A 14,810-nucleotide genomic window follows, 5' to 3' on the forward strand; every position below is an offset into this window, starting at 1 on the left:
AATACTGTACTCCATTATTTAATTATTACTTCCTATCCAGTCACTGACCTGAATCCTGCTGATGGGCTCTGCCCCTTCCTACCAGCTCCTTGTGGCCTATGCTTGCCAGATTATCAATTGACTCCAGCAATGAATGACTCTATTTAGAGTCTAACTAGAAGGTGTGAACAAAAAACCACCCACTCAACCGGATAATTATTTCCCCCCCATAGCTGTAGCTTTAAAACACTGCCATACTAGTTTTAGTTGGGACTGGACACAGATACTTAAGTAACAGTGAGAAAGGCTGTTTCTGTTACCAATGACTCAAAGGTTTATTTTGTGTGTTTTATAGGCACCAAGTACTATAGAGAGAGAGAGAGATCTAAAGAAATCATAGAATTATAGAATATCAGGGTTGGAAGGGACCTCAGGAGGTCATCTAGTCCAAGCCCTGCTCAAAGCAGGACCAATCCCCAATTAAATCATCCCAGCCAGGGCTTTGTCAAGCCTGACCTTAAAAACTTCTAAGGAAGGAGATTCTACCACCTCCCTAGGTAACGCATTCCAGTGTTTCACCACCCTCCTAGTGAAAAAGTTTTTCCTAATATCCAACCTAAACCTCCCCCACTGCAACTTGAGACCATTACTCCTTGTCCTGTCCTCTTCTACCACTGAGAATAGTCTAGAACCATCCTCTCTGGAACCACCTCTCAGGTAGTTGAAAGCAGCTATCAAATCCCCCCTCATTCTTCTCTTCTGCAGACTAAACAATCCCAGTTCCCTCAGCCTCTCCTCATAAGTCATGTGTTCCAGACCCCTAATCATTTTTGTTGCCCTTCGCTGGACTCTCTCCAATTTATCCACATCCTTCTTGTAGTGTGGGGCCCAAAACTGGACACAGTACTCCAGATGAGGCCTCACCAATGTCGAATAGAGGGGAACGATCACGTCCCTCGATCTGCTCGCTATACCCCTACTTATACATCCCAAAATGCCATTGGCCTTCTTGGCAACAAGGACACACTGCTGACTCATATCCAGCTTCTCGTCCACTGTCACCCCTAGGTCCTTTTCCGCAGAACTGCTGCCTAGCCATTCGGTCCCTAGTCTGTAGCGGTGCATTGGGTTCTTCCGTCCTAAGTGCAGGACCCTGCACTTATCCTTATTGAACCTCATCAGTTTTCTTTTGGCCCAATCCTCCAATTTGTCTAGGTCCCTCTGTATCCTATCCCTACCCTCCAGCGTATCTACCACTCCTCCCAGTTTAGTGTCATCTGCAAACTTGCTGAGGGTGCAATCCACACCATCCTCCAGATCATTTATGAAGATATTGAACAAAACCGGCCCCAGGACCGAAGCCTTGGGGCACTCCGCTAGATACCGGCTGACAACTAGACATGGAGCCATTGATCACGACCCGTTGAGCCCGACAATCGAGCCAGCTTTCTACCCACCTTGTAGTGCTTCCATCCAGCCCATACTTCTTTAACTTGCTGACAAGAATACTGTGGGAGACCATGTCAAAAGCTTTGCTAAAGTCAAGAAACAATACATCCACTGCTTTCCCTTCATCCACAGAACCAGTAATCTCATCATAGAAGGCGATTAGATTAGTCAGGCATGACCTTCCCTTGGTGAATCCATGCTGACTGTTCCTGATCACTTTCCTCTCATGTAAGTGCTTCAGGATTGATTCCTTGAGGACCTGCTCCATGACTTTTCCGGGGACTGAGGTGAGGCTGACTGGCCTGTAGTTCCCAGGATCCTCCTCCTTCCCTTTTTTAAAGATTGGCACTACATTAGCCTTTTTCCAGTCATCTGGGACTTCCCCCGTTTGCCACGAGTTTTCAAAGATAATGGCCAATGGCTCTGCAATCACAGCCGCCAATTCCTTTAGCACTCTCGGATGCAACTCGTCCGGCCCCATGGACTTGTGCACGTCCAGCTTTTCTAAATAGTCCCTAACCACCTCTTTCTCCACAGAGGGCTGGCCATCTACTCCCCATGTTGTGATGCCCAGCGCAGCAGTCAGGGAGCTGTCCTTGTTCGTGAAGACAGAGGCAAAAAAAGCATTGAGCACATTAGCTTTTTCCACATCCTCTGTCACTAGGTTGCCTCCCTCATTCAGTAAGGGGCCCACACTTTCCTTGGCTTTCTTCTTGTTGCCAACATACCTGAAGAAACCCTTCTTGTTACTCTTGACATCTCTTGCTAGCTGCAGCTCCAGGTGCAATTTGGCCCTCCTGATTTCATTCCTACATGCCCAAGCAATATTTTTATACTCTTCCCTGGTCATATGTCCAACCTTCCACTTCTTGTAACCTTTTTTTTTATGTTTAAGATCCGCTAGGATTTCACCGTAAAGCCAAGCTGGTCGCCTACCATATTTACTATTCTTTCAACTCATCGGAATGGTTTGTCCCTGTAACCTCAACAGGGATTCCTTGAAATACAGCCAGCTCTCCTGGACTCCTTTCCCCTTCATGTTAGTCCCCCAGGGGATCCTACCCATCCATTCCCTGAGGGAGTCGAAGTCTGCTTTCCTGAAGTCCAGGGTCCGTATCCTGCTGCTTACCTTTCTTCCCTGTGTCAGGATCCTGAACTCAACCAACTCATGTGGGCTATTACATACAGAAATTAATCCTTGCTTACCTTCACATTTGTTGAATTCTATCTGAAATTGCTCTCAGTTTTCAGACACATTCCATCCTACCTCACTATTATTATAATTAACATTTATAGTGCAGTAGTGCCTAGATGTCTCAGACATTTCACGGCCCCATTGTGCCAGCTCCTTTACAGCCATATTCAACAAAAGACCCTGCCCCCAAAGAACTGACCTCTCTCCCATCTGCTTATGCAACCTTTTTCATCTTGATCCAGCCTCTTCTCAGTCAGGTAGGGTGTTCGGGACCCATAGGTACAGCCATATCTAAAACTCTTTCCACTTCACATACACTCCTCTCTTTCCCTCCAAGAGTATGAATTCCTCTTACAAATTGTCTTAAAAACACTCTTTTTACTTTTGCTAAGTACTCACACTCTCTCTGCAAGACACTGCATAGTACTGCATGAATACATATGTAGCCACCACCTCAGAGTAGAGTAGCTGTAGTTTACCTGGTTCTCCGTTTTTCCACATCTTGCGGGGAGATGAATTTGGGTCTCCTGCAAACCTCTCTCTGTGTCTTATAGCGAAGGTTTCTCTGATTCATGGCTGAAAACACAGCACAGACAGCAAATTTCTCTTTCAACGATCTTCGCATTTGGGGCAAAATTCTCCATTAAGACACTCTGCCAAGACTGTCACCTAACGATGCCAATGTCCCGCTCTTACTACATGCAGCAAACTCCCATTTGCGTCACAGACTACAGGAGCCAAGGTCTACCATGTAGATCAAATAGGAGAATTCTGACTCAAATTTTTTTTTTAAATAGGTTTGCTCTGAAATCTAGAGGAAATGACAGATACTTCACTTCACTTTCTAGGGCTATGGAGAGAATGGATGTATCATAGGTAGCAGTTGTGGAAGTGTCCCCACACTGTTCTGATCGTGTGCTTCAACCTTCACCTGGAAGAACCACCTCTATAGAATGGTTTCAGAGTAACAGCCGTGTTAGTCTGTATTCGCAAAAAGAAAAGGAGGACTTGTGGCACCTTAGAGACTAACCAATTTATTTGAGCAATCTAGCTGCATCTACACTTGGGGTTAAGTCAGCACAGTTATGACTCTCAGGTATGTGGATTTTTCAGACCCTGAGCAATGCAGCTGCATTGACCTAAACTGTGTGTGTCTACAAGGCCTTTGTATCGCATTTACTGTCCCTAAACAAAACCCCAAAAAATCCAGTCTCCTAGATTTTTAAATATAAATAAAAACGGAAACCTTATTTTTGGAAAACAAGCCAGAATGTTGTACCATTTGGGCTGTCCAGGCAAAGATGTCTGTATTTGTTCAAAAAAATAAAGAGCTGGATTGAAGGAACAACCCCCACTGGTTACTCGAGTATTTCTAAGGAACTGACCTACAATAGCTTAATTTCTTGCAGAGGTAACTGGCTTTCATCTGATGCTCTTAGCACACTAAAAATACATAGATATAGCCTCTACAAGCTAAGTAACTTGCTCATGATACTTGGAAGAATGAGGATGCTTTCTAATAAATGGTCTTAAAGGAAAACTGCACCCATTCTGCATCATGCTTACCAACAATAAAGTGACTTTTTAAAAGGGTGGTCATAGTTCCCAATTTTTTATTCTATTTCTTTCTTTCTTTATTTAAAGTAGAAAGTTTCAGTTGCGTTTCCCATCCTGATCAAACTTTTATTTTTTGGCTGGCAGTTCTCAGCCTCCACTTCCTGAATGAAGAAGTGTCTAATGTTGCAAGACCCAGAACTAGCAAAGCTTTATGACAACACCGCAAATTCCCTCCCCACACCTTTGGAGTGCAGGAGACAACCCAGGAAGAGAAAGGAGGTACGTCAGGGAAGAGGTAATGCGGCTGTGGAATTTTTAATCCAGCAATTCTGCTCACCACATTAGCAGAGGGACACAAATTAGAACAGGCCGGAGGTCTACCCTAGACCATGCCTGGGGCCAAACCAAGCCCTGGCTGTCCCTAATACAGGGAGCTGTAAGTCACCTCCCCTTTGTCCACATGCTGGTCCAGGGCCAGCACAGTGATAAACTTTCCTTCTGGTGCCTGCATAAGGATACATGGTTTTCCAGAGTCATCCTCTTATCCAGGGCTTGTACGCTACCTGACCATGTACTGCAACTGTTGTCAAGTCATACCAGCAAATGGATACTATCATCCCCAACCAGATTTTAAAAAGGGATGGGGTCTCTCTTTCAGGGAAAGAGAGAGAGAGAAAAAGAGGCTCCGCAGGGAAAACCCCTAGAATTGCTAAGCTTGGGGAGTAAGCTCAGAGTGAAGTTTACATTGTATTAAGTTACCAGAAAGTAGTTTAGGTAGGCGTTTTATACTCTCTTCAGAGCAGGATGGGAACTCCATGCTACTTACAGGTGTATAGACTGAGTTCCAGCATAACTTCCAGTAGAAAGTTCATGTTTCCCTTTTGCCTCTTTTTCTGGGTAGAAGGCAACAGTAGCAGAGAGTCAAGCATACACTAGTACTAGCGAGTCTGAGTGGAGCCAGATGACCAGTCCAGGTGGTTTGTGCTTATCCAAGGGTATGGATAGCAGGTCTGGGGAAGAGGTGAGAAGGGGAGTAAATTCTCATAAGAGGGGATAATTAGTGGTCTTAGCTTCAAGTTTGAGTATCTGGTCACCTTGGAAGCACTGCTTTAAGTCCTGACATGGTTAACCCGCTACTTCATCCTTCCCAGGCAGACAGAGCCATGGTCTGGCCACTCTGCTTGCTAGCAACCTACACTCCAGCTCTTCTGGATTACAGAGCAGCCCGTAGGTGGCTGTGGGAAAGCTACTTTAAGTTAGGGTAGGCCTTAAGACTGCTCTAATTTATACTGGATGTCATGCTAGCCTCTGGAACAGGCCAGAATCAGCATGAAGCCGGGGCTTCTGTCCTTTGCCCTGCAAGAGAGAGATTCAGGTGTATAAAACTTCACACCTGAAACTAGATTCCTGGAGAAAGCAGCAGAGGGGGAAGTTTATTATTTGTGGCAATGGTTCCACAATAACCTCCTGGTAAAACACTAAGTAATGACTGTTTGGACTCTATGCCAAACCTATCTTCAACTAGGAAATGGATGCATGATTTAAAACAAAGACAAAAAAACAATCATCTTAGTTTAAGCCCAATTCTGCGGGGTGGCTGGCTGGCTCTAAAAGGACATTTGTGGCATTAACAGAGAAAGAGCCACATGGAAGAGATTAAGAAATGCCCAGCCTGCCTAATAGTGATTTAACAGCGGTGGGAGCAATATGTAAATAATGTTTAAGATTTATAAACTAAAAAAAGCAAAGGCTTTCTTCTCCTTAAACCAGTAGTGAGAGAACTTGGAAACTGGTTTGCAGTCTATTCCTTAGGGCTCATTACTTTCCATAACCAGAATGAGAAATCCATGAGAAAAGACTAAGCTAGTTTTCAGGCTTCTTTACTCGTGGCTAAAGAAAAGTAAGCTTTGCTTAAGTATTTCTCTTCTAGCTGTTAACCTGTTTTTAAAAGGAAGTTGGAAGCTGGTTTACAGATTCTTCCATGATTCTTTCACACTCTTAGTGTGAAAAAACAATGCAACTTTTCACAAATCAGCTGAATCTTGCAGTGGAGGCTTTTTAATTTAAAAAAAAATTCAGTCCAAATAGGCACATCAGTTTATTCAGGGTGACTAGCTCTTGAATTCATCCGATGAAATGAGCTGTAACTCACGAAAGCTTATGCTCAAATAAATGTGTTAGTCTCTAAGGTGCCACAAGTACTCCTTTTCTTTTTGCGAATACAGACTAACACGGCTGCTACTCCGAAACCTAGCTCTTGTATTGAGAGCTTTAATGGATTCCCTTTTCCTTTGACCACCACAAAGTAAGATTAATATCTTAACTTCTCCTCTATTAACATAGTTTACACAACATATCTGAAAGGAAGAAAAAAAAAAAATCCCAACGTACCTTTAAAGTTGAGTTCATATTCATGTCTCCCAGCTTTGAACTGCAACGTTGGAAGTTCTTTTGCTAGATAAGCGTGCTCCAGGTCACTGCTGTATACTGTGGAAGCATCATGATCATCATCCTGTCAGGTCAGAACCAAAAGAAGAAAGATTTTTCTTAATCTTCTCAAAATGAGAAAGTATAAGTATCTGTTCTGTGGTGGCTGTGGTCTTACAGGCCTGTGTGCTACTGCCCTTTAAAATAAGGGCCATCCACCACCAGGTAGACAGAGAAACCTTCCCCAACTCCCAAGATGGAGATGGGAATGGGGAGCGGGAGAGTGCGCTGCTTAATCTGGAATGTCAAGAAACACTGAAGGAAAGAGAAGGTTACATTTCAAGCAATGAAAACAGGTGGAAATACCTGGCACCTATTTCAGACAACGCACTGAACAGACGTCAGTCAGTAATGACTTCATCGCTTCTGACTGCTCTGTATCTGGGCCATTGAACCTAAAAGTTAAAGTCTCCATATCCCATTATTAATCCTCTGAGCCCAAATTTGATCAACAGACTATTAAAATAAAAAAGACAGCCCATATAGCTTCCAATAGTTTCCACAGATTTAATGCAATCAGGTTGGGGAGCTGCCTTTCATCTACACACTTACTTCTGTTCCATATTCACGCCACACACCATATTCGTCCTTCCAGTACCAGAGCCAATCTGTTGTAAGAATGAAGTGAGGGGGTTTGGTCACGGATGATGCTGTGGAGAGGCGCCTAACTTTGGCAGAGCTACAGGTCATATTCTGAAAATATATATACTGCAAGCCACTGTATGAAAACCTGTGTGAGAGGGCCAAAGGATTTAAAAAAAAAGAAAAAGTTAGCATCAGTCAGTTGAGCCTACTTGTAACTTCTGAGTCATAGATCCATAAAAATAATGCAAAATATTATGCCCAGTGTCAAAGTAATGTAAGTGCCCCCAAGGGTGAAGTGTAAAGTTATGATTCCTACAACAATCACTATTCACCCCTTACACTGCCCATACATGTGTATTATTTTGTATTGTATATGGTGCCAAAGTTTAAGACACAATTTTGTAAATCTATATGAAATCATATCTTATAGAGATTAGAGTCATGATATAGTGGTTCTTGAGTCAGACATAAAATGCGTATGTGTAAACGTCACACACACTTCTGCTAATTCCTTATATTCTGACCTGGAACACCTCTTGTCTTTTGATCCCCCTAAAGCAGGAACAGAAGACTGTGGATATTGCAGTGATTTTGTGATATGAATTAATGGATAAGACCCTCAAAACTCATTTTCACTTATAGCTTAAGTCAGGCTTTGAATAGGCTTTGATCCAACATAAGCATGGGCTAATCAACAGATATGTTCATCAGCTGCTCCAATCCTCTCGTTATTATTTCCAGTACATAGTGGCCACTAGCCACAGACATGCAACTTGGGAAACAGAACTTCAACGGTTTCTTCCAAAAGCTCATCATCACTACAGACGCCAGAGACTCTCTTGGCTGTTAGCAGCAGTACTGCTCTTCTTTTTTCAGACCATGAGACATTAGAAGCCGAGACCAGGTGGAATGTGAGACCTTTTTAAGTAAGTGACCCATATACATATTCCAGTACATTATACCATATATTGGCATGAGTTGGGGATGTAAAAGGTTAACCGGTTAGCATTAGGCTTACTGTTAACTGACCGCAACCATTAACTCCCAGCCCTGGCCGCCCCACGCCAGCCGGAGCAACCTCAGCCCCAGCCGCCCCGCGCCAACTGGAGGGACCCCAGCCCCGGCCACCCTGCGCCGGCCGGAGGGACCTTGGTTAACCATTTAGCTTTTTAAATGATATTTACATCCCTAGTACGAGTCTCCTCCAATATCTTCTTTGCACTACCATAGCAATTCTAAAGCTTTCTGAAGTTATTCCCACCTTTGCAATTGCTACTTATGCCCCTCAGCTGTCTCTCTCTCTCTCTCTCAGCTCTAATCCTCCCACATTTCCTACCTGCAAGGACTCCTTGCTGGAATGAGAGAAGAGTCATGCACTACCTCAATATGATACTACAATGGTAAAGGAGAAGCACTCTGTCATAAAGGCAGGGATGAATCAGGACAACAGCTAGTCAAAACAGGACAAATTTTCAAGAATATTTTAGTCTAAATTATTTTCTTCAAAAGTTTTCCCACCATCTCCATTGTAAATAATCCCTTTTTGCAATAGTGCAGAACAACAAACAAGTGAGCTAGTCACTCAGGTCTATAGCATAACCCATAAATGCCCAAGATGGATCCCAGGCTACAACAAACAATCAGGGGGTTAGATCCGTCAGCTGGTGTAAATCAGCTAAATCCCATTGATTCACTAAATAAAATGAAGCAGTTTAGGTATCGGCTTTAATGGAGCTGTGTCAATTTATGCCAGCTAAGGATCTAGATCAGTATTTCACTTTTAGAAGGAAAACCATAAACATTAGTAAATTACTAACAGTTTATACCTGTTATTACTGGGGTCACAATATGCCTTTTCAATTTTCTCCATATCCTTCAAGTCCTTCCACAGGGCACCTTCCAAGATCTGCCATCTATATGGCAAATGAAAATGAACTCTGATACACTTATCTAAAAAAAGGTAAAAATGAAATGAAGCTGTATTAGTTCTATGGCCTAACACAAGATGATTTTTCTGGGTATGTGTATTGGAATCTAATGCTTGTGAAGGTTCCAGGTACACAGCACTAGAAAGCGTCCACCTACTGAATAGGTACAGCACAGACATCTCAATGCAAGCTTCCATACACTGGCCAACAAAAGTGATTCAGTTGTGACCAGGAGGGACCCCCTGCTGTAGTCCCACCGCATTCTTTGCTTGTGTTGAAAAACTACTATTAAGGATGGAATTGCGGTGGCGGTGATGGGTGTGTGTTTGCTTTAAATCTATAAGGTCATGTGTTACTATGAACTAAAATCCCCTCAGTGGATTAAATAAATATTTTTTCCAACCAAATAGATTACACTGGTGACCTTGTTAACAATGACAATGAGAGTGGGAGACCCAGTTAGGTTCCCGGAGTTAATATCTGTCGCTCCCCAAGCTGATGCTGTTCGAACAGTCCAGTCCTCTTTACCATTGTGATGCTGGCAGACCAGGTGCCAGCTCCTGCCAAAGCCACTAACTCTCAACTGAACACCAACAAATATCATGCTGGAACCTGTGTGTTAATATTCTTAAAATAGGTATTAGATTTATAAAAATGTGTTTAGTGTTTAGACTTTATGAAATGCTTTTATGTATTAATGTCACTGACAACATCTGCACCCCATGTTATAAGGTGATATTACAGAGGATTGCGATGCAAATACTTAATTGTGTAAGTCAGTCAGTTATCAAACAGAAAAGAAACATTAATTAATGTAAAATTCTGGCTTTCTACAGAAGGTATTAGAACCTGCCATCAAGAAGGCCCACTGAAATCAAATGAGCCATTGTGAAACATCAAAGACTCTGTTAATTGCATTCCTCCCCCCACCAAATGAAGAGGAGATCCAAGCGTGTACTCATCCCATCAGTTTGAACTCTGAGGGGGAGGAAGTAATAAAAGTCCCTAACAAGAAGAAACAGTAACTCTATGTTGTTTGGATTTTTGGAGGGCAAGATTTCTAAGCATAAGCAAGGGATCCCCAGCTGCTTAGCTTGGGGAAGCACTAAATGACATACAGAGCTTGAATATTACAAACAGCTTCTATCATCTTTTGGAACCTAAAATTGTAATCCATTTGTGTACTTATGTTTACCTGCTTTAACCTTGTAAATTACTCTCTTATTTCCTCTTCCTAGTTAATAAGTCTTTAGATAAATTATTATAGATTAGCTACAAGCGTCACTGGTTTGAGTTCTCTAATGAAACTGACCCTGGAGTAAGTGACTAGTCCTTTTGGACTGGGAGTAACCTGAATATTGTTTCAGAGTAGCAGCCGTGTTAGTCTGTATCCTCAAAGGGACGACCTATCACAAAGATAAACTCACCTGGGTGGCAAGACAGATTGGAGTACCCAAGGAGACAGTCTGTGACTCTATGTTAACGCTGTTTTAGTGCCCGAGGAGTTCACACTTGATAATTGGTTGGTGAAATCTAAGTATAGAACTCACAACTAGTTTGTGGTTTGTGCCCCGCTTCTGCACAGTCTGCCCCAGACTGCACTCACATTCAAGCCACTGCAGGACAGCTACCACTGTCCCTCTTGACAATATAGGCATTTTGTGACTGAGACAGGGCTCATACTAAGAAGTGTAGATATGCACAGCTACTGAGTCAACATAAAACTCCTCACCAGGAAGAGTAAAGACCAAAAAAAGTCTGTATGCACAAAGTTCAAGCTGTTTTTCATTCTAGAGCAACAGGCAGAGGACCTTGAACAGCAGCTGAAGTCAAAGAAACCACACTGCACAAAATTATGAAGAGAGGCACCATCAGCAGAGAGGCAGCAGGCTGAGACCATGAGCAGGGAAAAGGATGAAAGGTGAACATGGCAACGAGGAATAGAAACAGAGAAGGAGACATGCAACCACACACAGACAGCAGCAACAGCTACTTCACCCTGACAAGTTGGAGGATGCTCGGAATGAGAGGAGGCTGAGGTCAGATAACAGTTCAAACAGCCTTAAAGAGACAAGGGGCATGTCTTCACTGGCAGCACTTTAACGTGGCTGTGTAGTTGCAGCACCAACCCTGGGAGAGAGCTCTCCCTGCACTATTAAAAAAACAACACCACCTCCATGAGAGGCGTAGCTCCCAGTGCTGGTGCACTGTCTACACTGGCACTTTACAGCACTCGGGGGGAGGGGGCGGGGGATTTCACACCCCTGAGCAAGAAAGTTGCAGCGCTGTAAAGTGCCAGTGTGTAGACAAGCTCAAGTACTGAAAGGGAGCAAGACTATCCTAGTGTCTTAGGGACACAGATCTGATCAGTACAGTAATTCCTACATTCCATCTAATCTAGTATCCAGCCTCTGACAGTGCCACTGCTTCAGAGGAAGGTGTAAGAACCCTGCTGTAGGCAGATATGGGATAATATGCTTCATCCCCACGTCACCACATTAGATATAGGAATGAGATATAATTAGAGACTGCATAAGCCCTGAAACTTGAGGTTTAATATCCCTTCCAAAATGTATTAGCAATAATCATGACAACTCTTGATACTCTTGTTATCCATATAAATGTCCAATCCCTTTTTGAATCTTGCTAAGCTCCTAGTCTCAATGACTTTCTGTAGCAACAGGTTTCACAGTGTAATTACACACTGCGGAAAAATATTTCTTTTATCAGTTTTGCCACTTTTTAATTTAATTAAAAATCTCTTTGTTCTTGTGTTATGCAACAGGAGAACACAAGCTCCCAATCTACCTTCTCTAGACCATACTAACCCTAGTCTATACTGTTTGCTAATTTTATCTACTTTTATCATGTCACCTCTTTAAGAAAAGGAAATTCAATCTTTTCAGTTACTCTTCATGAGAGTTTTCCCATGCCCTTGATCATTCTTGTTGCCTTTTTCAGAACTCCCTTTGACTTTCCCGTATCTTTTTTTAAGATGGGATGGCCAGTACCATACCCAGTATTCCAGATGAGGCCACACAATTGATATGAGGCATTATAATGTTCCCGTGTTATTCTCCATTCCATCCTAACAGTGTTTGTTTTCTGATGGCAGCTGTGCATCAATCAGAGATCTACAGTGAGCTGTCTACAGTGAGACCCAGGTTCCTACCCGGAGCTAACACAGTTAATTCAGAACCTTGAAAAGTATGCTAGTAGTTTAAAAGTTTTCCCTCCAATGTGCGTTAACTTTCATTTATCGACACTGAACTTTAATTGCCACCTCATCGTCCATTGACCTAGCTTAGTTAGGTCTTTCCGAAGTTCCTCAATCCCTCCTGGTCTTGACTAATCTAAGGCCATGTCTAACACTACACAATTATGTCGACCTAACTTACGCCAGCATACAGCCACCACAGTTATTATATTGCTTGTGTTCACGTGCACTTGGCTCCTTGTATTGGTGGTGCGCATCCACACTAGGAGCGCTTGTATTGATTGTACTGTCAGTGTGGGGCATTGTGGGACGGCTTCTGAAAGCCAACAACAGTCAACATAAGCAACAGTGTCTAAACTGACACTGCGTCGACCTAATTACACTAACCGTGGTTCTACGCCATTGGGGAGGTGTTACTAAATCGGCGTAGAGAGGCACTTATATCAGCGGGAGCCAAATTTAAGTGTAGACACTTCCACCCTTAGGTTGACGCATGGCAGCTTACATTGACCTAACCATGTAGTGTAGACCAGGCCTAAACAACTTGTGTCATATGCAAATTCTGCTACTTTGCTCCCTTTTCCAGAGCATTCATAAATATATTAAATTCTGTACCCGGTACATAGCCTTGAGGTATCTCAGTGTTAACCTTTTGCCAGGATGAAAGCTGACTATTTAATCATACTCTGTTTTCTAACTCCTAGCTAGTTTTTGATCCATGGCAATACTTTGCCTCTCACCCCATGACGATTTTGCTTCTTTAGTAGTGTTTTGTAAGGGACCTTGTCAAAGGCCTTTTGAACAGCTAAAAAAAATGCCAGCTACTGGATATAGGTGCAGTTTGACACATTCAAAGAATTCTATTAGATTAGTGAGATACCATTTTCCTTTGCAGAAAACATATCATCATGTAATGATCCTCCAGGTGTTTGAGTCATCTATTTTAAAATTATCATTTCAACCAGTTAGCTGGGTACAGATGTAAGATTTATTGGCCTGGAATTCCACATATCACCCCTAGCATCTTCTCTGAAATACAGATACAACATTTGCTACCTTTCAATCCTCTGGAACAGTAGCTTTTTTAAAAATGAGACTATACTTCATACTTAAGGGCCTTCAGAACTCTTGGGTACATACTAGACAGGTCTGATTACTACTAAATCTAAAATCTACTATGTTAAGACTGTTGCCAACACCATCTGTGATAAAAAGTACTGTATGGTGTTTTCTGGTTACCAGAACAAGCAATACGACAAGAGAAAGGATACATGGCAGCAGGCGGTGGAACTGTCACATAGACTCCACATTATAACAGTGATGTAAATGAAGGGAGAGTCAACAGAATCAAGGGCAACCTTAGGGATCTGGAAAGAGAATCAGTGTGGGTTTGCCCAAACTGATGTTCTCAAGAGATTCTTTCTGTGTCAAGCATAAGTAAAGGGGAAAAAAAAGACCAATACTAGAAACAAAATGAGGGCTGCATAGATGGTAAAGGAAGAAGGGTCACGATTTCATGGAGCAGTGCTGTTTCAGCCTTTGTAGATGGAGGAAGAGACTAGCAACAATGGCCTTGTGGCAAAGTGTACAGCCTAGGGACGGTGGGGAGAAAGGAAAAAGGTCTTATTTGGAAGCGAAGACCAGCTTCCAGTCATTTTTACTGAGTAAAATCATTACACAGGCTATACCATAGGACTATTTGGTAACTAATTAAAAACAAAACAAAAAACCGACCCACATACATTCTAAGATAAAGGAAAAATTAATGCGACTTGCTAGTATCATGACGACTTACCTTGAAAGCTACAACTTTTCCTTATGTAGTACAAGCAGATCTCGTCTAATTCTTCATTACTATTTGTATTCAGGGATACCTGACTAAGACTGTCTCTTCTTGCTACAAAGGAAGAAACAGAGGTGTCATTTATAAATAGCTCTTGTATGCTTAGTTTCAACAAGTTCTCCCAAAAAATGCACTTATGTTTAGAGAAGACACACATGAAGAGACTTGGTAACTACACGACTCTGATCCAATTCCAAGAAGACTGAAGGTGAAGCCTCCCCACAACAAAAATAGATTCAGGCACATAGTTACTACATATAACAAAAAGTCATAACATACTTACATTTTACAGCATAGATGGGGTTTAACTATGTTCCATAACAAAACTAACGCCTTTGCCATTTTGTCCAAGCCATTAGTCCAATTACATAAGCCTGTTCTTTGTTTTGTAATATAGACAGTCCCTAATTTGGTCCAACTTACATTTTTAGATCCTGAGCATGTAAATGATACCTAACTTAGATTCCCTTACAGATGTAACTTAGATACCTTTACTCATCACTAAGGCTGCAATTCTTTCATGGAGGTCACGGATTCCGTGACTTTCCACGACCCCCGTGACTTCTGCAA

General features: G+C 42.4%; 1 protein-coding gene across 1 annotated transcript in view; it reads right to left on the reverse strand.

Moving 5' to 3' along the window:
- PARP12 (poly(ADP-ribose) polymerase family member 12) overlaps positions 1-14,810 on the reverse strand; it is a 37,878-nt gene that overhangs the window by 9,252 nt on the left and 13,816 nt on the right. Inside the window, exons 4-8 of the mRNA XM_077828300.1 lie at positions 14,193-14,294; positions 9,079-9,202; positions 7,220-7,397; positions 6,572-6,692; positions 3,103-3,199 (exon numbers count right to left, since the gene is read on the reverse strand). Of these exons, the coding sequence (XP_077684426.1) occupies positions 3,103-3,199; positions 6,572-6,692; positions 7,220-7,397; positions 9,079-9,202; positions 14,193-14,294 (622 nt within the window). The remainder of the gene's footprint in view (positions 1-3,102; positions 3,200-6,571; positions 6,693-7,219; positions 7,398-9,078; positions 9,203-14,192; positions 14,295-14,810) is intronic.

This window comes from Eretmochelys imbricata, chromosome 1 (genome assembly GCF_965152235.1).
Source record: "Eretmochelys imbricata isolate rEreImb1 chromosome 1, rEreImb1.hap1, whole genome shotgun sequence".
Lineage (NCBI taxonomy): Eukaryota > Metazoa > Chordata > Testudines > Cheloniidae > Eretmochelys > Eretmochelys imbricata.